The following is a 24,841-nucleotide window of genomic DNA, read 5'->3' on the forward strand; positions in this document are numbered from 1 at the left end:
ACGGGCCACCGTTTGGCCGTCTCGACCACGATGGTGCCGACACTGTCTATCGCAGCACTTGCCGTGGCGTTCATGTCCGGAAGCATTGGTATTGACATTTTGGTTCTTGGGCGATTGATAGAATGCAATGATGGTACGGTAAAACAAAAGACTAGACTTCGAAGAGAGTTGGGTCCAGGAATGTAATTGTTAGAATCACAGGATTCCTACAGGGGTCGCAGGACAACTCGTACGGGTAGAATCTCGCCGAAGATCGATATGGTATATTCGGAAGCTGGTAAATTGGTATGAAGAATATAATGTAAGATGGTTGGCGGCTGCTGCAGCAGCAGTGGCTAAGATATAGCTGTTGGGAGCCGGGGGGTGTAATCTCTGGGCTCCGCTGCCGCTGCCGGCTTCTGCTAACTGCCTGCCCGTATTCAGGTCAAGTTTCCAACAGTAATATGATACCCTTTAGTGCTACGGCGGGGTCATTCGGCGAGGCGGGCAGAGTAACATCCGAGCCAATGTTCATCGAATGAGCATTGGGTTCAAACGAGCGAGCGAATACCTTCGGTCTCGTATTCATACGTAGTACCGTCATGGAAATGCTAAACGAGCTGTGCGACTTAGTAAGCGGCGACGGTGTAGCTGTTTGGTCACAACGAGGTGCCTTGAAAGCCAATGAAGAATGAATCGCAGTCCGTTGCCCAGGTATGATGCAATCGTTAGATCCCATATATGCATGATTAAGATCCCTCGACTCCCAAAATGTCCCTTGTTCGGTATCGGTTTCATTCCTAAATCCCCACGTTGTGTATCCTCTCAAACCCAAAATAGACTTGGAATTACCCGCGCGCGCGCACCCGACATGGTGGGGAGTGCTGATGGACTCGGACTCGCTATCACGACTGATCCACAGGGTGGGGAAAGAGAGCTTGGACGACAACGAGTATCCTGGTTCCATCGACTACGGCCCGGCCCTCTATCCAGCCGCCACTGTTTGCCGCTAAGAATCCTTTTCACCTTGCCAAGCTTGCCTAGAGATGGTGTAGTGCAACACTTGTTCATGAAGTCGAGGAAGATCGCCGTTTTGATAACGAAAGAGGTCTTTGGCGACGGTGGTGAGGAGCTCGGGCGTCAAATTTGTAGATGGGTGCCTTCATAAATTGCGACCTGGTTGCCGCCGTGGAAATTTCCTCTGCCGTGTGAAGAGCAATTCGCCGTCTAGGCTTCGCACCGCAAATGCTTCGAGTGAACAGTTAAAAGTCATCAAAAGTCTGACGAATCTGGTTACCAACTCAAACATTTTGAACGAGACCGTTCCGAAGACTCTAATCGAGAAGGACTTGAAGGTTTAAAAGGTGAGGCCTGAGCGCGGTCTAGCTAAAAATGTTTAGTCTCGCTTGCTTCATTAGCGGTACTTTATCAAAAGGGTAAATTATCAAACACTTGGTCAAAGTATACCCCAAGGTCGTGACGGATAAATGTTTTTTGCTCAAGTCTGGACAAGGCACGGGATCCTCCATCCATAATGCTTCAAAATATTTTCTCTCTAGTACAACACTGTCAGACAAGTTTCACCAGTCGGAGGATAAATAGCTCTCATGGATATCCATCGTCAAAGTTGCGTTTTAATGCTGACTACGCAGAACCAGGTACACCCGCTGTTCGCAAGCTACCTACGTAGATTCAGGGTTTTTCCTTTTTTTCGTTTGGGCCCATGCCATCTCCAAAGTTGAGCACACTGAGGCATTCACCTGGCCCCGCGTCGGTCTGGCTTCGGTGTGCCATCACCGTCACCACCAAGCTGTGTAGCAACCCCGGCACCTCGCACCATCATAATCGCCAGCCCCCTGCTCTACGAGACCGCCATCATTCTCGACCACGCTAGACACTTTGCTTGCGACAGCGTTGCCGCAATCAACAGCACGGCCACTACCGCCGCCGATGTCGTTAGCAATCACTTCTACCGAGCCTCGCCCATGACGGCCGCCTTCCACACTGAGGGCGGTCATGTTCTGGAACATGCCATCAAGACCGCCGAGCTGATCTCTCCATCACTACATTGAACAACCAGGCGGTAACAACTGCACCGCTTCACAATTGCAACACCAACACCAAGGCCAGAAACGCTGAACCCAACACCGAGACCCACCACGGTTCCGTTGTCATGTCATGACGGCATCCGCAGCAGGAGATGTTGTCTGTTTCCTACGTCTGCTTCAATACTTTCCCACTGCAGACGTCTTTTGTCGCCTTATACCATTCGCCTCGGGCCCGTTTTACTTGCCAATCCACCACCGGCTCTCCCGGCTGCTTGCTCACCCGCGCTCCACGTACCTGCAGCTACTCCTCTGCACTGCGGCAGTGCATTTGTTGCGGAACAATTACTGGCCGGATAACGGCAGCCACTGCAGCAGCCTCTGCGGCATTCGCTACGCTGCCGCTTTCACTGACACCAAGAACGCCCTCCAAGACAGGTACTCATACACATCTGGGATGCGTCGTCATGTGATAGCATGGGGGTGTCCCACATTCACCGAGGCCAGGATTGGCCAGAAGTTGTTCCGACCAATTTTCTCACCTGAAAATCGGTCAGAACGGATTAACTGACCCGGGGCAGGATTTCGTCCTTCACAGGCCATCCATCCAGTGCAGGTCCGTTGTGCTGAAGCGCCTTCTATCTTAGTATTAGGCTTGTCACATCGGGGACGGTGTGTCTTGGTTCTGCATGCAAAAGAAACGGCCACACCAGCACACCAGGGGACACATTGATTACGCAAAGTGAATTGCGATGTATTCAGGGCATGCAGTTGACTGTTATCAATGTGTCGACGCGGGATGGAAATGGATGGTCCTAGGTAGCGTTTAAAGGTGGAGTAGGAATTATATAACCCAATTGAGAGGGCGGAGCTGCTGACGTTATTCTGCTGTCGGAAAAACGACAGGAGAATTCCATAAGCGCAGTCGGGCCAAAGGGCCAGCTTGGCCCCACCTACCAATGCAATGCAGCCTGTAGATACGACGGTGCGGTACGGATACATAAGCCACCACCACTCGGAGCCGAACAAGATATTCTCAGGGGTAGGCTTCCTCATGTTGACCCAAGGGCGCGCGGCGCGCGGCACACCTTGCGCCACTCGGCTCGGATAGCCCCGTCCTCCACATCCGCCTCTTGCATCGTAAAGCCCGCAATGGGAGGAGCAAGATAGTCCAGTACCTTGTCATCATTGGCCACGCGAACGACCCTGGTAGGGAAAGAGACCGTTCGATGGCTGGCACACCACGCCGTCGAGATATAGGGTGCCGTCGCGGTAGGAAACCACCACCAATCTATCCGCCTTCTGGTCGCTTGACAACCATTTCCAGCGCCTGTTCGATACAACTGGGTTTGGGCTTCATGCCATACAAACTGTGGCAGAATAGGGCAATGTCAACCTTTTCCTGAACACCACCGATACCGGTACCAGTGTCGTTCCCGACGGAGCTGTCCAAGGTGAAGGGCGTTCGATGGATTTCGGGCCGGTCTTCCTGGACATGGCAGCGGGAGCTTCGTCTCCGGGGTGGAGCAAAGCCAATTTTGTGCAGCTGACATTTGATCCAGTTGTGGTAGGTGGAGATGGAACACCGTGGAGACGATTGCTCTGCTTCGGCAATACTGCTTTCTCATCGGCTGCATGGGGTCGGTAGTCATGAAGATTGCCGCATTGCCAGGATGGATCCCTCATCGCGCGCGCGGCGCTGACAGCCATGCACAGTCGGAATCGCGGAGTTGCTGGGGGCCCACTAGTAACCACACTCCACAGTAAATATCGGCCGAGAGAAGCCTGGGCACTAGCGGTGCTAGTGGTGACAGGCCGAGTAGCGACATCTACTAGCACCCATCTTTAACGGAGCTTGGGGCCCCTTAACCTGAAATACCCATTTTTACCCTGAAAACGCTGATACAGAAGTATTTAATTGGGTAAATATTTTCATGTATTCTCAGGCCATAGATATCATTGGCTCTACGCCGCCCTTGCCGAAAATGGAGTCAATCAACACCCGTTAGGATAGCGCTTAGACTAGCCGCTCCGAACTGAAGTGCTCGTAGGATGAACCAGTGGTGCCCTAGAGCAGCCGGGCTAGGTAGAGGGCCAGCTCGGTGGATAGGTGTAAGCGCTAACGGACGAAAATTTTGTCTCGAAAGATAGAAGAGGACTGGGACCTAGAGTGGTTGGGCATGTATCTGAGCACTTTTTGGTTTGTGGTATTGAAGTTTACCTAGGACAACGCAAACGGAGGTGTATCGTTTCGTTGTCAGAGGTACTTACTGAGTGAAAATGCTAGACATCTAAATCAGGGAGCCCAAAACTCTCAAAAATCAGATCTGATGCCAATTGACCTCCAAATATTGGCCTGGAGCAACTCCGAACTTATCATCTTGTCGAAACTGAAGGCAAATGGGAGTCTTGCATTCATATTTTCCATGAAACCTGGCCGCCAGTCAGAAGGCTGACATCCGACGACCCGGGGTCCCTGCAAGTGCAGGAACGCACTGCGTCTCCCCACTGCGGTTGCATGCGCCGCAAGCGCACATGATTGCTTGATTTCTTAACCCCGGCTCCGGAGAACCCAATTCCAGGGTGATGGACCGTTAAGAAGAAAGGAGAACTTTTCCCAGTCGAGAAGAAGCCGTAGAAATTTCCGTTAGTAAAATCAACTAAGTGACATGCAGTAAATGCCGCGGCCAGACAGACTTTTTTTTATTTTCCAGATTGTATCATTAAGGAACGTTTTCTAGGTGAGAAAAGAAGATTTATTACACATTGTAAGCGTTTTCGTGATGTACCCCAAATAGACCAGCCAACCATGTGATAGAGAGGTTACTGGGGCCGGACCGTCTCAGTGTCACGAGTAGGCCAGGACAACCAACTGCGGCACAGAGCAAACGATTCAGTAATGAGAACCCCCTCTCATTATCTCCTGTTATGCATTGTATAGTTGTGCCCGCCAGTACAACTACTGGTTGTGTCATGACACCCTAACATCGAAATCACCCTGGTTTCCAAGTCTTTCCTCCTCAAATGACAGTTTTAGCCGAGGAAATCGCCACAATACGTTCCCCGGAACTTTTTTACTACTTGAGTGTCAAAGAATCGGAGCAAACTGCAGTCCTAGTGTTGCCAGATGTTAGGGGTTCAACAAGCAGAGTCGCCACAAGCTTAAAAAGCTGGGCTCGAGGGTCACAGGCCATAGGCCAGGCACCATACCTAATGACAAATACAGCGTATATATCCTTGTATGAACCAAGCAGGTTTAGTATTACTTGCAGCATACATGCGGTCAGCAATATAACGGGCTGGGCCCCTACGAGGCCTTGCTAAACATCGCGTCCAGCATCACACAACGCGATACCCACAAGTCAACCTTCATCAGGCCCACTACAGAATCCACGATGCCGACCATCCGATTGGGGTTTGTTTGTAATGTAGCTACTCGTCAGCTTATCAACGCTAGGTGAGTTGCACCTTGGTATTTTATAAATACTGCCTTCTTTCTCATTCTGCCTTTTTGTAACCCAGTTTCTAGATCTCAGTCTCATACACCAACATAACTCGCCTCATTTTTAGCAGCAATGTATATTTCTACCCTCATCTTCTTGGCCGTTAGTGCCTACATGCCCGCCACTCTTGCCGATGGCGGCTACCTTGGATCATGCAACAACCTTCGGGCCTATGCCGGCGACGCCAACCACAGAGGGCTGAACGCCGACTGCAGAAACGCTGCCGGAACATATGTTGATACTTCGATCAATGTCGCCAACTGCTACACAAATAACAACGGCGTCATCGGCTGCTCTGGCCCAGGGTAAATCACTTGTCTTTTAGAGCTCTTATACAACGACAACGGAACTAGGGAAGCTGACTATTTATTGATAGTGGCGGTGCCGGGGCATCTTGTGATCTCTACGTACAGGATGACTATGCGACGTTTGGAGGCTACTGCAATAACAATGCTGGCCAGAGAGTTTACACAGCTGCGGCAATGAGTAAGTACTTACAGCACTATTATATATACAGTTTTTATTAACCATGATGTGTGTGAAATAGACTCGTGCATTGGGAATCAGAACGGTGTACTTCACTGCTAGAGAAACTGTTGGAATAAGATATCGCTGGATGCCAGATATCCTGTGCGGCCCTGCCAATCGGACCATCTCGGGACCGATCTTACTACGGCCGAAGGTGGGCCACAATCCCGTCAGTCTCGTCTCTGCCGCCAGCCCTTAGATAGCTTCCTCTCCTCTTTACCTAGAGTTACGATAATAACATGAAAACTTTTACCCTCCATCATACACGATCTATAAACGCAATAAGGAATTCCCAGTGATTCCAACATTTTCATTTAACGCAACATGCTAGACTGATTGTCTATGAGATACGCGTCACCTATACATTTCGTTTTTATTCTACAAGTTATGCCATTATTATTAGACTGTTGGAATCACAAACTGCCTGTGCAGGCAGAAGCTCGACTCGGGAAACGGGTTTCCTCACTATCGAGGAGTTGGGTGAAATTGAGCAACTTCAGGTCAACACTGCAAGAGAAGCTGATTTTCCTTGGGAGACCCCAGCGAGTCCCCGTGCCTCAAGGATAAAGCTGACCGACTCGCATTGTCTGAATTGCACCTGTCGTCTAGACTCGCCGTGTTTGCATCCTGTTCTGCACACTGCGGACCCTCACCAAGACGACCGCCACGTCCGGTGTATCTAGATGAGGGACGTAGAAGACGTCGTCAGTCTGTAACTAAGTGTCAGGAACCGGATGATATTCCCGAACCTCAAGTCAAAACCCGGACCGAAGTCTGAGTAGATGTTTGGGTCGGGGCTGCGCTGCCTCATTGACTGCTTGAGGGGAAGAGTATGATTTCCACGAACAACGGTTTCGATACGAAGACGGTTATTTTGTGTTGGCTGTGGGACTCTACCATCAAAGTACTGTGCTCGGGAATCACCTCTTGCCAAGCATGCCAAGCACGCAAACGAGGACACCTAGTTCGCATTAACTCTAAGCGCCCTCTGCATCGCTCCCCTCCTCATCCCCTCCCTGCTCCTCTATTGCGACCCTGACCGCCTTCGTCTCCTTGAGGCACTCCTCCTTGCGATACTGTTGCGAATTAGGCCAGCCGTGGCGCCGGTAAACATCCTGGAGTACCGGGATAGGGTTCCTCGTCATCGTGGTCTCCGAATCCAAGACCTCGTATTCGTTCCACGGCACCCAACGCAGCAAGCGGTACTCGGCCTTGAGCACCTTGAAGAAGTCGGCGACAGACCAGGCGGCGCCGTCGGCACGCCACTCGGCGTCTTCGTCGTCGTCGCAGTAGTCGTACGGGTCGTCCTCGATGCACCGGCGACCGTCGCGGAGCCGGCCGGGACACTCGGGCCAGTAGACGACGCCGAGTTCCGTGTCAATCAGGAAGACATGGTGCTCGCTCATTGTCAGCCCGACGACGCTCTCGGGCACATGCTCCATGATGGCGGGGCCCTCGGTGATGGTGCGAAGCTCGTCGATGTCACTGCCGCCCTCCCGTACCCAGATACCGGACATGCGCCAGTCTATCCAACGGCCCCCGGGGGTGACTTCCGGTATCTCGTTATCGTCGAGATCTTGGCGGACGTACGGCAGGTGGGAAAGCAGGCTCAGCACCTCGTCCGACTTCCCCAGGCCCCGTAAATCATTGGCCAATGTCGGCCACCCTCCCGGCGGCGGGTGCACAACAGCCGACTCGGGAAGGTACATCTTGGTCAGGAAAGCGTAGAAGTCGGTCACGGCGGCGACCGTGGCCTCTTGCGAGTACTCGACTTGATCAAGCGTCGGCATCTTGTCGTCGTGTTGTGGTCCAGGATCTTAGCGACGTTCTCCGGTATCGCCTCGGCTTTGTTGGGTTCTGGAGAAGGAGTTGTATGAAGTTGTACTTGCTGACCGGAGGGGAAAAATAAGTTGGTTTAATGTTAGTATAGCAATTAAGGCGACTACGCAGGGAATACCGCCCCGCAACGGCGGCTTAGGTGACTTCTAACGAGTCTTCAGACAGTTTGCCTTGTGATTGGTTTATGCAACCAAGAGCGATTGCACTAGTCTACATTTTCACCACCCAGGCAGCAACTAAGCCATTTGTGCTCTAACAGGCTCGCCTGCAGCAAAAGAGGCCAAGTATGCATGCTTACTCAACAGTCCGTTGCTCATGAACTAATTAAAACAAGGCATACACTCCACTTTCAAACCCATCTTTGCGACTATTACTCTTTTGTTGATGAAACGTGTTCTAGATTGACAACTTACTCCATTGCAGCGTTATGAAGCTCCTCAACTGTTCTACCCTCAAGATCGAGGAGTTTTTCGGTTCCTCGATACCGAAGTCCTACGTCATCCTATCCCATGTATGGGAAGCTGACGAAGTCACCTATCAAGATGTAATCAGCAATGCCAAGACGTTGGCCCAGAAGCGCGGATGGGTCAAGATACGCGAGACTTGCCGCATCGCGCTTGAGCGCGGGCACAACTACGCCTGGGTCGACACCTGCTGCATCGACAAGACGTCAAGCGCAGAACTCTCCGAGGCCATCAACTCCATGTTCAAGTGGTATGCCAACGCAGCAGTTTGCTACGTTTTCCTCTCGGACGTAGGAACCAACCAGGCCTTTGCAGAGTCCCGGTGGTTTACTCGCGGTTGGACATTGCAAGAGCTCATTGCTCCGAGGGAGCTTCTCTTTTTCGATAGAGATTGGGACCTGATTGGTACTGGTGCCCAACTTCGCGATGTCATCCATCGCCGAACTGGTATCAGCGAGAAGATTCTGCTCCATGGCTCTGCCCCGGGACCAAGCATTGGGCAACTCCTTTCAAGTATACCGGTGGCAGTCCGTATGTCTTGGGCAGCAACACGGGTCACGACTCGAGAGGAAGATAGCGCTTACAGTCTGCTTGGAATTTTCGGTGTCAACATGCCCATGTTGTATGGCGAGGGGAGCGGTGCCTTTATGCGTCTCCAGGAGGAAATCATCAAGGAGACGAATGATCTTACTCTTTTTGCGTGGATGGCCTCCCCCGGAGATTCAGGGGCGCAAGATCTGCCAGAGTATCGCGGTATCCTGGCCAGTTCTCCTCGAGAGTTTAGAAATTCGGGCAAATTGGAGTTGAGTCGGGATACAAAGTACAATCCCGAAGTAGGCACACCTGGTTCTTGAGCTCCCTGTCATGGAGGTGGGCAATGGTGTTTGTCAAAACAAAAAGCTGACAGACTTCCGAACAGTACACCATGACCAACAAAGGTTTGCGCATAGTCGCCGAAACATCAATGGCAGAAAGAAACACCCAACTTCTCGGCCTCGGAAGCCATGACTCCAGCGACGGCTCACGGAACGAAATCGGACTCTATCTTGAAGACCAAGGTGGCGGCGTCTTCCTCCGCGCCAAGCCGCACATACTCGTCAAGCTTGCGAAGAATTCCCCGCAAACTTCGCACACGATCTATATTAAGAAACACATCGAGACAGAAGCAGTCACCCAAATAGCCACGCGGATGAAGTTCGTCTCCCACGGTGCCATCCGGTTCCATATCTTGTCTTCATCCATCGAGATCATATCCGCCTATCCCGCCCGGATGTGGAACCCGCAGAGGCTCATGTTCATCACGGATGGGGAGAGTAGCTTTACCGGGTACATCTATCTTCGGTTGACGGCGAACGTAAGTTTGGATGGCGTGGTGGCCTGTGGATTTGATCCAGAGGTGAAGCTGTGGTTTTGTCCGGGTTGGAACGGGAGGGATGCGATCTATGAGGCAGCGATGAGTGGTGACATGAGAAAGATGCGAGAAATTGGTGTTCGGGGTACTCGGCGCGGGGTTACTGGAGAAAGATCGAAGAAGATCATCGGGCTTGAGGTTACTGCGGCGCCAGGGCAACAAGGCTTTGATGTTTCTCTTAGACAGTCGAACTGTACGGTTATGTAGTATTACACGGGGAACGGCGAGACTTAAATAGTGTGCCTGATGCCAATGGAATAAAGTAATGAGCGCACCAACTCTCCGGTTGTGGGGCCGGCGGTCTGCCGCAAAACCCCAGCCGATCCCGGTATCCTGGACAGTTTGGGTCATGGAGCGCGACACAAAGTGCGACATGCAACAAGACTTCAATGACTTGGCCGGGCATAATTACTGCAAGATTTATTGATCATGACCTCAAAACCCTCCGACAAGCCTAGCCGTTCCTTTTTGGCTCCCATCATGACTTAACCCCAGAGTCTTCCGTAGAAGACTTTGGCCTTTCGGGGAGACTCTTCTTGTCTGAATCTTTCTTCTTGGGTCGTTCACTGTCTTTGACTCCCCCGTCTTCGCCTCCCTCATCTCCATGTTCGTTCTCATCCCAACCCGATATCAGTTGATTGTCAGCTTCTCCTTCCTCATCCGGGTCCCACCCTTTCAGAACTCGTCTCGCCGCCTCTCTTCCGACGACTGGCAGCCGCTGCACTCCGTTCTTGCGTGCCGCATCTGGTACTAGTTTCGGGTCCAACAAGCCAATTTGCACTAGAACACTGGCCTGGTCCCAATACACGTGCTCATGGTAAAGCTTGCCTCCTCTCAATCCGACGATGCTGACCACGAGCACTTCGACCCGCTTGTTTGTTGCCGGGACACCGGGCAAGATCCACGGCATTTCCTCGGTATGCTTGAAGCGGACGTGAACCTCGTCGACGACTCGATCGGCCCCGATGGTGCGCGAAATCAGGGTCAGTTTCATTGACGGGGGGTTGCTGAAGAATTGAGAGTAGAAGCGTTCGAGCTCTGGTGCTCCAATACCTCCCGTCAGGGTCGGGATATGAGTGACGTGCGGGCTCTTGTGTGTCGTGTACGTTGACAGCGTTTGGTTCAGGTTTCGGGTAAAGAATTTTCCTGCGCAAGTCAGCTCGGTCTATGCCCTTCCGCATCGTTTGGATACTGACCCTGTACGTTTTCCTCCAACACAAGTTCCAAGTCGACGTGATTGTTGAACGCTTTCCTCGCCGCACCCAAGCTCCGGCTCCACGCCAACTCGGCGGAGACTTTGTTGTATTCATCCAGGTCATGCTCGGCGAAACCAGGCTCGGCGTCGTAAGTGTAGGTTGGGTACGCGAGTCGCAAGGTCCCTCCCGTGCCGATGCCGCTTTCCACCTTCTTGCGGGTCGTGCGCCGCTTGCCTTGTATCCCTACCATCTGGGTTTGCTTCGTGACGCCAATCTCCTCTCCTGCAGCGAGATGAACAAGAGCCGAGATGCTGCTAGGGAAGTGCCCTTGAGGGTCTGGAATGGCCGTCGGATAGTATGCGATGAGCAGGCCGAGCTTGAACTCTGGGTTATTGTCCATGACGTGGTAGTGCTCCAGGCAGACGGCTGCAGCATCGCCATATGCTGTCAAGTATCAGCGCATTGTGCATCTAGTATAATCCATGTCTTTCTCGTCACTAACCGACGATTCCAAAAGTCTCACAGGGCCCCATGTTCTTTTTGCTCAACGAGCGGATCTTGCTCCGGTACTTGTCCGCGCTGTTTCCCATTGGCAAATATTCGACATCAAAGTTCTCGTCGCGCCATTCATCCAGTGTCATCTGATCGAACTCATCATCTTCCGCAGTTACGTATAGCTTGGGTCGCGCGCGAGGGAAATTCTGGGACAGGAAGTTGGGATCTCTGTAGTTGGAGCGGGTAAGGTTGTCTGAGACGATGCGCGCATTGCGTCCTTCTGATTCCGGCACGGCGGCCTTGACCAGGTTCGGGATATCGATGTTCATGAAGGATTTGTCTTACAGCTTCAGCTTGTAGGGGAATAGCTGAGTTTGCAAGCTTCAGAGGTTTCCTCTTCCTGAGCCAAAATTCCATTTCTTGTTTGATTTCATGAGACGAGTGCTTGTGTCCACCTGATAATGACGTCATATTTCGAATGTGCTTGGCCATCAGCGGGGTCAAGTCTAGGCGTCGCGATGCGCCATGATGGCCAAGCAGCTAGGGTCGCTTAATTTACTACATTTAAATTTGCTCATGACTATCTCAGCTGGATTGGGCCTTGCTCTAGTAGTGTAGGTCTATTACATATGTTTTATACATATTAATCCCACTGCGCTGTATTGCACAGGTTTTATTAGTTTCACTAGCCAGTAGCCACCCTCGCAACTCAACACGCTCCCCCAGGTCAAGCCGTAGAAATTGATCTGCCTATAGCCTATGATGCTGTAGATGCTGCAACTACTACAACTGCTGCGCTGGGTTGCTTAGTTGTCACATTTAACATCACTTTGAACTTGTTGAAAAGCTGTGTCACCTGGACTTGGGAAATTTTATCATTTTCAATCGCATTTAGCCTTATCCCCAATGATAACGTGGTCGGTATCCTTCATCCTTACTACGACTAGTTGAAACCCGTACTGACATATTGCCCGCTAGTCCAAGTCTAGGGCGCCGTCTTTTCGTGGCGGGACTCGCCGCTAAGAACGGCGCTGCTATCACCATCTATCGGATCACCGCTTAGTCAGCGGTCTAAACATCTCACTGGGCCAGGTCAGATTGATAAAAGAAGAGTGGTTGTATTTATACAAATTAGCCGTAACACCCGAGACCGCTGAGTAAGCCAGCCTGCTTGACAGAAAATGGGGGGCTAAGCTGCCGTTGATCCGTCCGACGCCCGCTATGACTCCACTTCGTAACTCCCCAGCCACTCCAACAACGTATAATCCGATCACTGTAACCAGCTCTTCGCCGTTTCCTCGATGAAGTTCTCATAGGCCCGTGGCTCCCTACCCAGAAACTCAACCTGGCGCTTGTAGTCCTCCTCAGTCATGCCAAAACGCTCCCTGTTAAAGTTTTCATACAAGAGCCTGAGGTCTCTTCCCCATGCCGGGCTAGTATATTTACCCATGAGATTCTCAAAGGCAGTGAGGGTACCCTCGTCGCTATCGGCCGCCTTGATCTCTTTGCCCAGGGCTTTCGACCATAGCGCTGCAATTTCAGCAGCAGTGTAGGTCTTCAGCGAACCAATCATAATCTTCTGGCGGTTAAGCGTGCGGCCTTGGTCCATGAGTGCCTTGTATGCCGCCAGAGCAATGTCGGATGTATCAACCTTGGCTACTCCCTTGGAGCCGACCGGTTCCTCGTAGAAGCTCTTTTCAAGCAGGGACGTTTTGTAAAGGAGGTCATTGCTGGTGAATAAACCAGGACCAAGGATGGTCCAGGTGAAACTCTCGCTCGGCATTCCGTACCGAAGTTTGCCCTCGGAAATGAACTTGACGGCGATGTGGCCAGCGCACATGTTGAGGAGTCGGCCATGATTGACTGCCGATTGGAGGGTGTAGTCTCCGCATGCCGAAACGTAGACCAGGTGTCTTATTGATGGAACCTTGAACATGGCATCGAAGATATTAAACGTCGTGATGAGCTCGTCTACTCCTGTCAAACAGACGAAGACGGTATTAACGGAGTGCGTCGAGAGGAGAGACTCGAACCATTGCGCGTCCTTGATGTCTCCTTCCTCTACCAAAACTTGGTCATTCGAGACAAAGGGCAGTCGACGTAGGAGGCTGGCAGAGTTGGACGTAGGGAGGATGATCTTTGGATGCGAAAGATCCTCCAGCAGCCGAGGAATGAGCTGAGAGCCAATGTTGCCGCCACCGGCGGTAAGGAGGATAGTGTGATTTTCAGTGGCCATTATAACTCGATTGTAAACGAACTTTAATGGCGTTTTGTTGTAAAAATACTAAAGCGAAGTGATATCCAGCTGACCTTTGTTTGGAAAATACTGAGTGAAAGCCATGGAAAGGCACTAGTATTTATAACCCATCTCGTCGAAGGGTTGGCCTATATGAAGCCCGTCTAGTAAATCCGGCCGTTAAGTCCGTCCAACAGTCTAGTGTATCTCCATAGGGTCTGCTAGTATAGAGTTTGATAAACGAGTTGTTAATGCCGATGACTTACAGATGTTTATGAAGGGAAAAGATAAGCCGCCGCAGGGCCCGGCGGGCGGCCGAGGTAGGTACGTATCTTGTCCGGTGTTGGGCAAGGGTATCGGCAGGGGGAGCGTGTCGTGGTTCAACAACAAGTGACACGATAAACAGAGATTAAAGCAACTACGCAGTGTCTTTGGAGAGAGAGAAAATATGGGTATAGACATGAATGAAAATTTTGATTTGCTTATCAAGAGCTGGAAAGCAGACGCCCCAGGAGTTGCCGTCTGTTTCGGGAATGTCGCCGATTCCTTTTAAAATGTTATGCCATCTCGTGCTCCAGCCAGGAAAGACATCAGGAATAATGATGATATTCCACTCATTAAGCGTTTAACAATAAAAATGAGTGATGATTTTCAAAGTTATACGCCCATTCTGATTGAGTAACCGTAGTTCGCATTCAAGTGATTGCTACCAGGGAGCGCACGTGAGGGCTGGGAGAGTGCGACATTGTTTAATTGGCCTAGTGTGTACGCATGTCCGCCTTGTGCTCGATGGTCTAGTGGTGATGCCACTGTCGGGCCTCAATTTGATGAGAACGTCAAGTCAAGGGATTTGAATGCCAGGATAAGTTCCGAAGACAAGGTTGGATAAAAATGATTATAGTACTATTTAAATAGAAAGCAGTGACGAGCCGGGAGCGTAGGGATGAGGCTCTTATAGATAAAGTGGTTAGTTGTGCTGTAAGGCTATTATTGCGCAGCGCGCAGCAAAATATGTACAGGTCCAGGCGATCGTAACAGGCTTGCAAGGAGTGTTCCAAAGCCTCTGCGCCACACCGCGCCATACCGCCCTCGGTGTGGTCGTGGCAAAAGCGAAGCTGAATCTTTCGGTATTCGGAAATCCACACGGGGAAAGTATTCTTCGACTTTTGTCTGTGGTGCAAGCTCCTGCTTTGCAACTATCTTTATGCTGAAAAGAAACCAATAGGAAAAGACTTTTGATGTTCATGAACTCCTCATCGTTTCCTGTAAGTAGTGAGTGACATAAGAATTTCGGCAACGACAGTGCAGTTGGACGGGTTGGAGCCGGCTGCCAGGCAGGGTACTGGGCAAAGACCTCTCAACGGCACCGAGCCGTAGACGCCATGGAGATTCAGGCCCGTCAGTCCCATGAATGATAGAAGCGCACGTTCTTGTACTTCGCCCGTGTATAGTCTTCCTTGCGGTTGTCAAACTGCATCAGCGGCCTGGCTTGCGCCCGCTTCTGGGGCATCTCGAACAATGCGGTGAACTGAGTCAATGTGCACTCAGCATTACTTACAATTGTACACCGCGCAACGAATTGTATACTTCTTAAATAAAGTTTGTAACAACTGCCACGCTCGTTTGGCACTCGCATTGGATGGCGTCATGGGCTCAAGCACTTCCGTCAAAGCAACGCACACAGACAGGATGATGACAGGAGACCTCGGACTACTTAAAACACGGCCGCAACCCACGCCGCTATCTACCTTATTATTGTGAAATCCCCAACTACACGCACTGGTCCTCCACGACACTTCCAAATATTTTCCGCTGGTTCCTCACCAGATAATCCGCCAGAATGAAGATCTCATCAATCCTATTCTACACTATAAGCGCCTTCGCGGGCCTGACCGAGGCCGGACGCGGATGCAAAGTAGACATCGCTCATCCCGGATTCGGCTCCTATACCGTCGTCAGCGGAGACAACCTCAATGACATCGCTAAGGACTTTGGCACCACCTCCACCCAGCTCGCGACGATCAACAGCATCCCCAACCCGGACTCCATTAAGCCTGGAACCACCATCTTCGTGCCGTGTGTCTAGTATTTGTGCCCGAGCACTCCCGGCACGGCGGCCGAGGCTGAACGTCATCGATGTTGCACGAACCCTGCTCTTTATGTTCCCGGGAAGCATATTGCTGTTGGGTGGAAGCTTGGGGAATGTCTGAGATGCCACACGCGGAGGAACGTCTTTGAGTTATTCTCACCTAGCACGGCATCGCTTGTTCATAATTCACTGTGTAATATAAACCAGAAACTACAATATCTGGAGTTGAAACAAAACAGTGTACCACAATTACCCACCACTGGGGTCCAACGAAGAAAGATGTCATGTAACCGCTCACAGCGCAAGCCAAGTTTGCCTCATTCAAGTGAACATGCTCTTGATCAGTTCAATGACCTCCGCCAGCCGGATGCACCAATGTGGCTTATCCAACAGGCGCCCGCTGGCATGAGTTTCAAATAAATTAAGTTGTGTCTTGCTTCCCAGTCGTTAAATAGGTGCCCTGTACAATATAATAATATGGGCTTCCTGCAACTCTGAAAATGCGCAATATTGCCTCTTAAAGCCAGTCAGAGCCTAACTGCGTTGTAGCAGCCCTACGTTCCCATGAGTAGTTGTATCCTTAATGTAATTTATACCTTGATCCCCACTGTCTGGAAAGAACCTTAACTAGCGTGTCTAACTGGTTGTAACATAGCGTTTACTTTGTGTTCTTGATAGCATACACAATTGATTTATGGTACGCAATAGGCACTAAAAATTAAAAAAGGTTAGTAAGTTTTATTTATACAAAAGACTCCGAAAAAGAAAAATGACTTACAGTGATCTGTTGCATCAATTACAGCTTTGACGAGCTCACAAAAGTCCTTAAAGTTGACTATTGGTGGCGTAGGACCTCCAATCTCGGTTGATATAGGCTCCGGGGGACTATCACTAAATATCTTCATTCCTTTGTCGATGTGATAGAAATCTAGTTGGTTGGGTTTCAAGCTTGTAGGCGGGATCTGTGGTACTAGATCATCATTATTCACAATCCTCCAGGACTGGCCCTCAGATGGGGAGACGACACTGTTGTTGTAAACTGCCCATGCTTGACTTCCGACCCGAGGGGCACCGAATGTGTATTCGTCTCCGGTCTCCACTTCTGGTCCTAAACCTCCAGCATCCTGGAGTAGCTGAGCGTAAAAGAACGAGGAGTAGGAACCCCCAAGTGAATGGCCCGTGACATGCGCACGAACGAGGCTGCCAGACGCCTTCGGTATCTTCTGCACGCAAGATTCAAGTGCGGCAATAATGTAGTTATAAGCGGTGTCTTCAACCTTTTCAAACTCTGCAAAAAGAGCTGTAAAAACACCGAGAGACACTTGCGTGCCGCCAAGGTATTTTCCGGAGTCCGTGAGTTCATAGTTGTAATCCACAAATATGTCACGTGGATTTGCCGGATTAGTGCCCTTAAATGCTACTCCGACAAAAGGCTTATCCTGCTGGAGGTCGGTAGTGAAGAAGGCGCCGCAGTAAGGCCCATCCCAATCAAGGTGTCCATCAGGCGGGGTGTGAATCAAGTCGCAGAGAGTGACATAGTCCATATTCCACGATTGTGCGAGTTTGCGTATGGGATCGTACGCCGCATTGTACTGGTGGATACAGATTTCCAGATCAGCCGCGTTAGAGGATCCGTTTGCCTTATAATTGCGGTAGTTCTTCCAAGCTTGAAGCAGCTTGCCGTAGTCTCGTAGGTACATTCCCATACTCTCCATGAAAGGGAGGAAAGCCCGTGACCAAGAGATATCAGCTTTGCCGCCAAAGACTTGGGAAGCAATCGACTCGTCGATGTCAGATTTGTTCGCATTGCTCCACTTTATCAGGCGGGATAAGACAATGTCACACCGATCTACCTTGGGATCGGATTCATGCTCATTTTCTGGTTGTTTTGGAGGTTCGTGCTTAGACAGTCTCTCTAGGTTGGCAAGGGCAAGGGCATGGTGAAGCTTAGAGGGGGAAGAAGTGTGGATAGCCATGTTGGTAGCTAATTAAAGTTGTAAGAATATGTTTTTTGTATTGATGTTGTAAAAATGTGATGCGATTCAAGGATGTCTAAAATTCGATGTGCTCTTATACAGTCTTTATATTTTGCAGCTCTGTTTCTTCTACAATCTATTTTATTGTATTACCTCTATTTATTAATTTTCTAGGAGGTTGTTTTACAGCTGTTTCTCTTACTAGCTTATTCTTGATTTCTATGCTTAGCTTTTAGTTTAGGATACAAAGGTAAAAATACAATCACTATTGAAAGCGGTATTAAGGTGTGTTCCAAGCCTGTAGGATGCTATTAGAGAGTTTCAATGCGAAGGTATCTAAGGCTATCGCTGCGAACGAACCAGAAAAGAGATGCATTCGTAATGAAACATAGATGCTATGTCTCTAAGGCCCCATTATGGCCTGATTCTTAAAACTAATATCTAGACCGGCTGAGACCTAAATTTCTATTCAGCCAGCCACAGTTGCACAAGCTCTCAATCCCGCCTTTAAACATTTTACAGCTGTATTAGGTAAACAAGTTAAACAGTGTAGTAGAAATTAGCTTATACACTAAGATTTAACAATGCAGGCCATACAACAGCGATTAACTCTTAATTAAAAGTGGCAGATAAATGTCTTAGTTCAGCTTTGGAAAGGAGTGGGCCGAGTGGCTTTTATCGCGCCAACGTTAACACTACCTACTATCTAATATTTCAAGACATGTCTAAAACACATTGTGGCATATTTCAAGTTGTTTGTCTGGAGGATATACGATCTTAGGTAATGTATGGCGGTCATCATTAAGCGCTTTAAATGAGTTTGTTGCATCTCCATCTGCAAGCGTTTTGATTTTAAGGTGGTGGTAATATTAAAGTTTATTTATACCTAAATTGGATCGCGATCCTATTAAGTGAGACTGACGATACTCTTGCCAAGGGCGGAGTAAACTTGTTAAGGTCCTTGCCTAGAAATTCAAACCTGAAGAATGATTGTAGGAATTCAAGCTAGATGGCGAATTAATGCATGCAAACAAGTCTAGACAAAAATGGCGTTAGTACATATTCAGGAAGATGTATTACACATCAATAAGAAGGTGTAATTTCTGTACTTACATCAGTAAATATAAATATGGTCACTCTTTCTAGCTAGAAGTAATTGCAATTTACTCTCTACAGTTCTACTATTATTTTTCTCCTTAATAACTCCTAATATAATTTGTTATCTTACTACCCAAGAATATGGCTACTGTTGCCTTTAACGCCGACTTCGTGAAGACTTCCGCTGCTTCCTCTGTGGAATATATTGATCTTGAGTTTAAAGAAGGAAGCCATCTCGACAACAATACGACCACTAAAAACCCGATCGGCGGTAAATCTAAAAAGGCCGTTGCCCATTATAACAACAATGACCCACGCCCAAGGACCTATAGAGTCACGCAGGAAGTTACATTCCCAGAGAATGCCAATGTAAATGTTACTGGTAAGCATTCTACCTTAGCGATATCGAAGCCAGTTTTAATAAAATATTGCAGGCGGTGGACCAGAAGATAGTACTATTCAAGCTGTGGACAACCTTGGCAATAAGGGTATCTGGTCTCTTGTTGGCTTTAAGTAGACATCATTAACTTAGGAATACCGAGCATGTATGTAACGGTACAAGTGAAAGAATTACTGCTCTCTTTTTAAAGAGTATAGGCCTGAATTTATCTTACGCAGTGCTATTAGTATTAATGATAGGAATTTTTGGCTTGTCGAATTAGGAGAAAAGCAGTCGTCGACTGATGAGCCTGAATGCAATGTGAGTCGTGATAATGGAGCCTTCTCACTGCAAATGGGTCATCTTTAGCTGCGCGCAAGTGTCACGAGCAGGTCAAGGCAATCAACTGCGCCACAAAGCAAAAGCTTCGGTAATGATGCACCTGCATCATTATCCCTTGTTCTACACTATATAGCTACGCCGGCCAGCACACCAACTGGTTGGGTCGTAACAGCACTAGACCTATTATATGATCATCATGGTTTCTCTTCCCGGTCTCTGCTTGCGATCTGGTTTTCATACTGTAATATATGAAACAGTTGGTAGGCACGTAGCCCATACTAATCAAGCTGTTCTTCGCGAACGTCGTGACCTTAACTAATGGGGCCGAGGGGCTCTACGACTACAATGTGATATGACGGGGCGCAGATAAAAAGCTCAGCAATTTTCACTCGTATGTACTCCGCCGTGGCGTTTCCGCGCATTTCTTGTTGGATCGCCCAACTAGTTAGGCTTCGGTTCGCAAAGAAAATGCCCACAAAGCATCTGAACCGAATTTCGTTGGGGTCGACCGGGCGTGGATAGACAACTGAGGCTGCCAGTAAACTCTCTTTGACTTGGATGCACTGGTAACCGCTGCTTGCGATGTTGGCCGAGTAATTTTTAGTTGTCACGACCACACCGAGGCCCCGTCCTGTACAGATTCCTCTACGCGCTGCGCAATAGTCTTACAGGAGAACCCACCACTTTTGCCTACAAGAACTCGTTCCTACGCTCCCGACTCGTCACATTAGTCAAAATCAAAACCGTATAATTTCTTGTGCAGCCCTCATTCAATGAAGTCAGCTGCACCTAGGAAATCAATATGGCTCTTCACTTATGGTCGAGCTGCTAGGGTCGCATGTCAGGCGTAATTACAAAGGGGGCCTAGAAACCCTAACATTAACGATGAAATCTGCCGGTTCAGCTTCAAGTGACAATGAAGGAATTGTCACTATGTCTACTGAAACAAAACTAATACCGGCAGTAGTCGGCTATCTTATTGATGTATCGGGATCCATGCGAAAGTGTCTATAAGTTGATAACCTCTTGTTGAGCTAACGCGGAAGCAGTCTTCTGCGCAGCGGTAGACTTAGCCAAGGGAGAACATGATTTCCGAAGCGCTCACCAGTGCCAGGTCGGTTTTCCGAGGGAGGGAAAGCGAGACGTTGATCGTGTCGTCAGGCGAAACTTTGTGGACGATCACGCTCGTGCCGTGTGCCTGTATATCCATAGGAATCTAGATGAAGTTAATGCTAAGAAAGACTTCGGCGGCCTTTTCGGTCGCGAATGCCTTGTACATTCCCATGTCGGTGATGATATTTCAAGCAAAGTCTCGTCAAAGGCCTCTTTTCCCCGTAACGAAATCATGTCATTCATCCCGCCATGCTACTCCAAGACAATGTATGTGACTTCTCTCCTACCTGATAACGCCTTTCAAGGAAGGAATGGCCACAGCATGGGCCGCATACCCAACTGATGATCATTTGCTATTGATGTAAGTCATCTACAAAGGACGGCTTACCGATGCCTGTCGTAAGCAAAGATGCTGCACAAAAGTTCGAAGGCATGTCAGCACTAAACCATCTACGGGAGAGACGTCAAGCGGTTTGCGCCTTTCGGTAATGCCAGCGTTTCGCTGTTCCGTAGGATCGAGACTTGGCTTGATTACCTGTTCGGTTGCGGCGGCTTTTAGTCTGCATTTATACCCAATTATCGGGGTCCGCTAACAGTCCAAGAGCCAAGAATGCTCCATCGCGAGTTTATCAATATGCTCGATGGATCCGACGAACTGATTCTCCATACAACGAACTCAACGTTTACAAAGATAATACCTATGGCCACTGAGACACATGCTTGCCGCCAATAAGCCGGTCAGCAATCGTTGAGAGTCATGTAGATGTTTCAATATCCTATGCCTCAGCGACGCTGTGCATTTCGCCCATAACTATTTGCAAAGGCCTCAACGTGCAGGGCGCAACAGGTCGTCTCTACGATTTTGTATCGACTTGGCCTTGTATTCAGGCCCGCTAAAACTCTGCATCCTCAGGGTAGTATTATAACGGTTATTAGTAAGCACTAGGGAATACTATGGAATCAAAACGTCGACAAGGAACATGCTACTTGCTTACCTGAGACGACCCGTTTCCCATTGGACCATTCCCTGGAGACTTTAGGTTTGGGAGCTTTTGTCTTGTTTAGGATTAATAAACTGTACACACGGGGGCTTGACTACATGTAGGTAGGGTTATCACAATTGGTAATCAAGTTGATCCCCAGCCACTCCAGATGGCACGTTTAGACAATCCTGGCACGACTGTAAGATTTGGTCAAACTCACCTGCCTAAGGTAGTCTACGGTTACATCAATTAATTAACAGCGGTCGTGTAAACGAGAATTAGGCTTTCGAGTTGCGCGTACGTAGGATCTGGCCATGATAGCTTGGGGACACTCGTATCAAAGATGATATAAATTTAAGAAGTCTCCCCTTACGTGTCTATATCTTCTAGTTGCTCTTCACAATACACCAAAAAGTTCTTTTAGCAACATTTATATACCTGAAATTTACCATCCGTGTCATACACCTCGCCATCCCCTATTGTCCGGAATCTTAGACACGATGAACCTACAGCATCTCCTTACCACAACAGCCGTCTTGCTTGGCACCGTCACTGCTGCATCGATATCAAGTCCTCGGACCGCCGATCAACCTACGGTAGAGATTCCGGCAGGTACCGTTATTGGCTCTGCAGTTGAGGGCGTTGAATACTATCGTGGGATTCCCTATGCCTCCCCACCCATAGGATCACTACGCCTCAAGCCGCCTGCGCGGCTGGAGACGTTTGGCAAGATTGACGCAACTGGAATCGGTCCTTCATGTCCACAAATGACCATCAAAGAGTTTCCGCCACTACTCGGCGAGGTACTAACGAATCCTGTTGTGGAAAGGGCCTTGTTTCTAGGGGCGGCATTGGGTGGTGAGGCCGAAGACTGCTTGACCATATCGGTCATGCGACCAGAGGGCACCACTCCCGATGCGCGCTTGCCCGTTTTGTTCTGGATCCATGGTGGTGGGTTCGAACTCGGCAGCTCGCAGCCATACAATGCTTCCGTCCTCATTCCCAGAGGCGTAGCTCAAGGCAAACCGTTCATCCTCGTCTCCGTCAACTATCGCCTTGGCGGGTTCGGCTTTCTCGGAGGCAAGGAGCTACTTGCGGAGGGGTCTACAAATCTCGGTCTCCTCGACCAGAGAGTGGCCCTAGAGTGGGTGGCTCAGAACATTGCAGGCTTCGGTGGCGACCCAGACGCGGTCACTATATGGGGCGAAAGCGCCGGCGCATTTAGCGTCTTTGACCATCTTGCACTTTATGATGGCGACAACACCTATAACGGCCGTCCGTTGTTTAGAGCTGGCATCATGAACAGCGGCAGCATCCTACCGGCCGATCCGGTGGATGGCCCCAAGGCCCAAGCTATTTTTGACACTGTTGTGGAAGCTGCTAATTGCTCTTCACATCCTACATTGGACAAAGTAGCATGCTTAAGGGAGGCTGACTACGATGATTTCCTAGCGGCCACAAATACCGTTCCTGTCTTCATGAGCTACAGCTCATTTGCGCTCAGCTATATGCCGCGGCCTGATGGGAAGATTCTCACGGCAAGCGGAGAAGCTCTCGCAAAAGCTGGGAAAATTGCCCGAGTCCCAATTATCGTCGGCAGTGTAGAAGATGAGGTAAGTTAAAGTCCTCCTTGAAACCCTTTCTGTCTAGCTACAACAAAGGCTCATGTTCGTACAGGGGACCGTATTTTCCATATTCCAAGCCAACATCACCACTGAAGATGCGCTTATCTCGTATCTTAACGGTGTTATCTTCCCCGGAGCTACTCGGGAAGAAATTGCTGCTCTGGTCAATACGTACCAATATAATGGCGGGGCGGATGGCAGCCCATTTGGCACTGGCACGATGAATCAAGCCTACCCTCAGTTCAAGCGGCTGGCAGCCATCCTCGGCGACGTCGCTTTCATCCTCATGCGACGCGCTTTCCTGAACATGTTACCAACTTCGATGACGGCTTGGGCTTTTCAAGCTTCCTGGGAACGTGGAACACCTATCCTTGGAAGCTTTCACACGTCGGACTTGCCACACGCTTTTTACGGCACGGATGAAGCTAGCCGAGCAATGCAGGACCGCTACATCGCCTTCACGACCTCCCTGGATCCTAACAATGGATTATCTGCTCCTGCTGGCTATGGAACTTTCTGGCCAAAGTGGCAAAAATCACAGCAGCTCCTGGAGTTTGGACCTAACTCAACCCGCCTTGTCCCTGACGACTTTAGAGCGACGAGCTTCAATTATATCCAAAAGAACTTAGAAATATTCCGTCAATAGACTCGCACGCGCGTACAAAACAATACAATCAACCCACTAAACTCATTATATAATCCAATAGTAGTAGCCTCTAAGACGAACTGGCCGGCTAGGTGAAACAATGGGTCTCGTGTTATTGCCTTGTGATGGATAAGGTAAGCAGCGTGTCGCTTACCTTAAGTAAGGAGGTTGTGGACGGAGCGGCTAATAAACGACCCGGCCGAGTGACGCGGGTGACACGGGTGTAGGCGCTTCCCTCAGCCTAGTTGCGTATGTCAGTGTGATATTAGGAAATTGCTAGTAACTACCGAAAACCAGACAAGGAGCACTGGGAAAGGAACAAAAAGGCGAGCCCGGTTACAGATGATGCCGAGATTTCAGTTGCGAAATAATGTATTCAGGCGTCGTCTTCAAGATTATGTTGTGATGGACGGACATGAGACCCAAATCTAGGATGTAGAATAGTCGAATAATTGTCTGCATACAGGGATTCGTCTACAGCACGCTTGTGTCCAAAGCGGTATTCCTTTGGTTGCCATGGCACACTACTTCTAAGGGGCGAAGGACGATGCCATATTGCCTCAGGCTGGACATGATTCAAAGCCTGCTGGTAGAAATGACACGTAAAGTGAGATCAAGCCGCCTTCACTTCGCGTCTCTAATAAGTAGGTGCTCACGAAGCTCCTTCCTTCTCCCGATTCAAGGCAGCGTCTGCAAAATTTTCCAAAGGGCAAATGAGTTGCTGAAAGGATTTCACCATCGCGTTGGCCAATTCCTCCTCTTTCCAACACGTTATCCCCTCCATTTCTACTTTTTTCTTCTCTGCCACTTCTATTCCTTTCGTATTAGCTGGAGCCTCAATATCGCCGCCCTTCACGATGACTCCCCCTGACCTGGACTCCATCTCGGAGCATT

At 49.5% G+C, this 24,841-nt stretch overlaps 9 protein-coding genes across 9 annotated transcripts; 5 read left to right on the forward strand and 4 right to left on the reverse strand.

Annotated features, from left to right (window-relative positions):
* Nucleotides 1-5,599: 5,599 nt before the first annotated feature.
* On the forward strand, nt 5,600-6,115 carry EsH8_VII_000032 (uncharacterized protein; the record flags this gene model as incomplete). Its single annotated transcript, XM_083270165.1, has 3 exons — nt 5,600-5,832; nt 5,904-6,013; nt 6,075-6,115. 3 exons carry the CDS (start codon nt 5,600-5,602, stop codon nt 6,113-6,115), a joined length of 384 nt encoding a protein of 127 aa, XP_083127722.1.
* Nucleotides 6,116-7,032: 917 nt separating this feature from the next.
* On the reverse strand, nt 7,033-7,845 carry EsH8_VII_000033 (uncharacterized protein; the record flags this gene model as incomplete). The annotated part of the gene is made up of 1 exon (XM_083270166.1): nt 7,033-7,845. One exon carries the CDS (start codon nt 7,843-7,845, stop codon nt 7,033-7,035), a length of 813 nt encoding a protein of 270 aa, XP_083127723.1.
* A 476-nt stretch (nt 7,846-8,321) lies between these two features.
* On the forward strand, nt 8,322-9,212 carry EsH8_VII_000034 (uncharacterized protein; the record flags this gene model as incomplete). Its single annotated transcript, XM_083270167.1, has 1 exon — nt 8,322-9,212. The coding sequence occupies one exon, from the start codon at nt 8,322-8,324 to the stop codon at nt 9,210-9,212; it is 891 nt and encodes a 296-aa protein (XP_083127724.1).
* Nucleotides 9,213-9,283: 71 nt separating this feature from the next.
* Nucleotides 9,284-9,976, forward strand: EsH8_VII_000035 (uncharacterized protein; the record flags this gene model as incomplete). Its single annotated transcript, XM_083270168.1, has 1 exon — nt 9,284-9,976. One exon carries the CDS (start codon nt 9,284-9,286, stop codon nt 9,974-9,976), a length of 693 nt encoding a protein of 230 aa, XP_083127725.1.
* Nucleotides 9,977-10,247: 271 nt separating this feature from the next.
* EsH8_VII_000036 (ester cyclase) lies at nt 10,248-11,789 on the reverse strand (the record flags this gene model as incomplete). Its single annotated transcript, XM_083270169.1, has 3 exons — nt 10,248-10,915; nt 10,966-11,409; nt 11,468-11,789. The coding sequence occupies 3 exons, from the start codon at nt 11,787-11,789 to the stop codon at nt 10,248-10,250; spliced, it is 1,434 nt and encodes a 477-aa protein (XP_083127726.1).
* Nucleotides 11,790-12,730: 941 nt separating this feature from the next.
* Nucleotides 12,731-13,696, reverse strand: EsH8_VII_000037 (uncharacterized protein; the record flags this gene model as incomplete). The annotated part of the gene is made up of 1 exon (XM_083270170.1): nt 12,731-13,696. The coding sequence occupies one exon, from the start codon at nt 13,694-13,696 to the stop codon at nt 12,731-12,733; it is 966 nt and encodes a 321-aa protein (XP_083127727.1).
* A 1,840-nt stretch (nt 13,697-15,536) lies between these two features.
* EsH8_VII_000038 (LysM peptidoglycan-binding domain-containing protein) lies at nt 15,537-15,782 on the forward strand (the record flags this gene model as incomplete). The annotated part of the gene is made up of 1 exon (XM_083270171.1): nt 15,537-15,782. The coding sequence occupies one exon, from the start codon at nt 15,537-15,539 to the stop codon at nt 15,780-15,782; it is 246 nt and encodes an 81-aa protein (XP_083127728.1).
* A 661-nt stretch (nt 15,783-16,443) lies between these two features.
* EsH8_VII_000039 (lipase family protein) lies at nt 16,444-17,761 on the reverse strand (the record flags this gene model as incomplete). Its single annotated transcript, XM_083270172.1, has 2 exons — nt 16,444-16,496; nt 16,564-17,761. 2 exons carry the CDS (start codon nt 17,759-17,761, stop codon nt 16,444-16,446), a joined length of 1,251 nt encoding a protein of 416 aa, XP_083127729.1.
* A 4,415-nt stretch (nt 17,762-22,176) lies between these two features.
* EsH8_VII_000040 (Alpha/Beta hydrolase protein) lies at nt 22,177-23,947 on the forward strand (the record flags this gene model as incomplete). Its single annotated transcript, XM_083270173.1, has 2 exons — nt 22,177-23,289; nt 23,354-23,947. The coding sequence occupies 2 exons, from the start codon at nt 22,177-22,179 to the stop codon at nt 23,945-23,947; spliced, it is 1,707 nt and encodes a 568-aa protein (XP_083127730.1).
* Nucleotides 23,948-24,841: the final 894 nt, after the last annotated feature.

Source organism: Colletotrichum jinshuiense, chromosome 7 (assembly GCF_051148585.1).
Source record: "Colletotrichum jinshuiense chromosome 7, complete sequence".
NCBI classification, from domain to species: domain Eukaryota; kingdom Fungi; phylum Ascomycota; class Sordariomycetes; order Glomerellales; family Glomerellaceae; genus Colletotrichum; species Colletotrichum jinshuiense.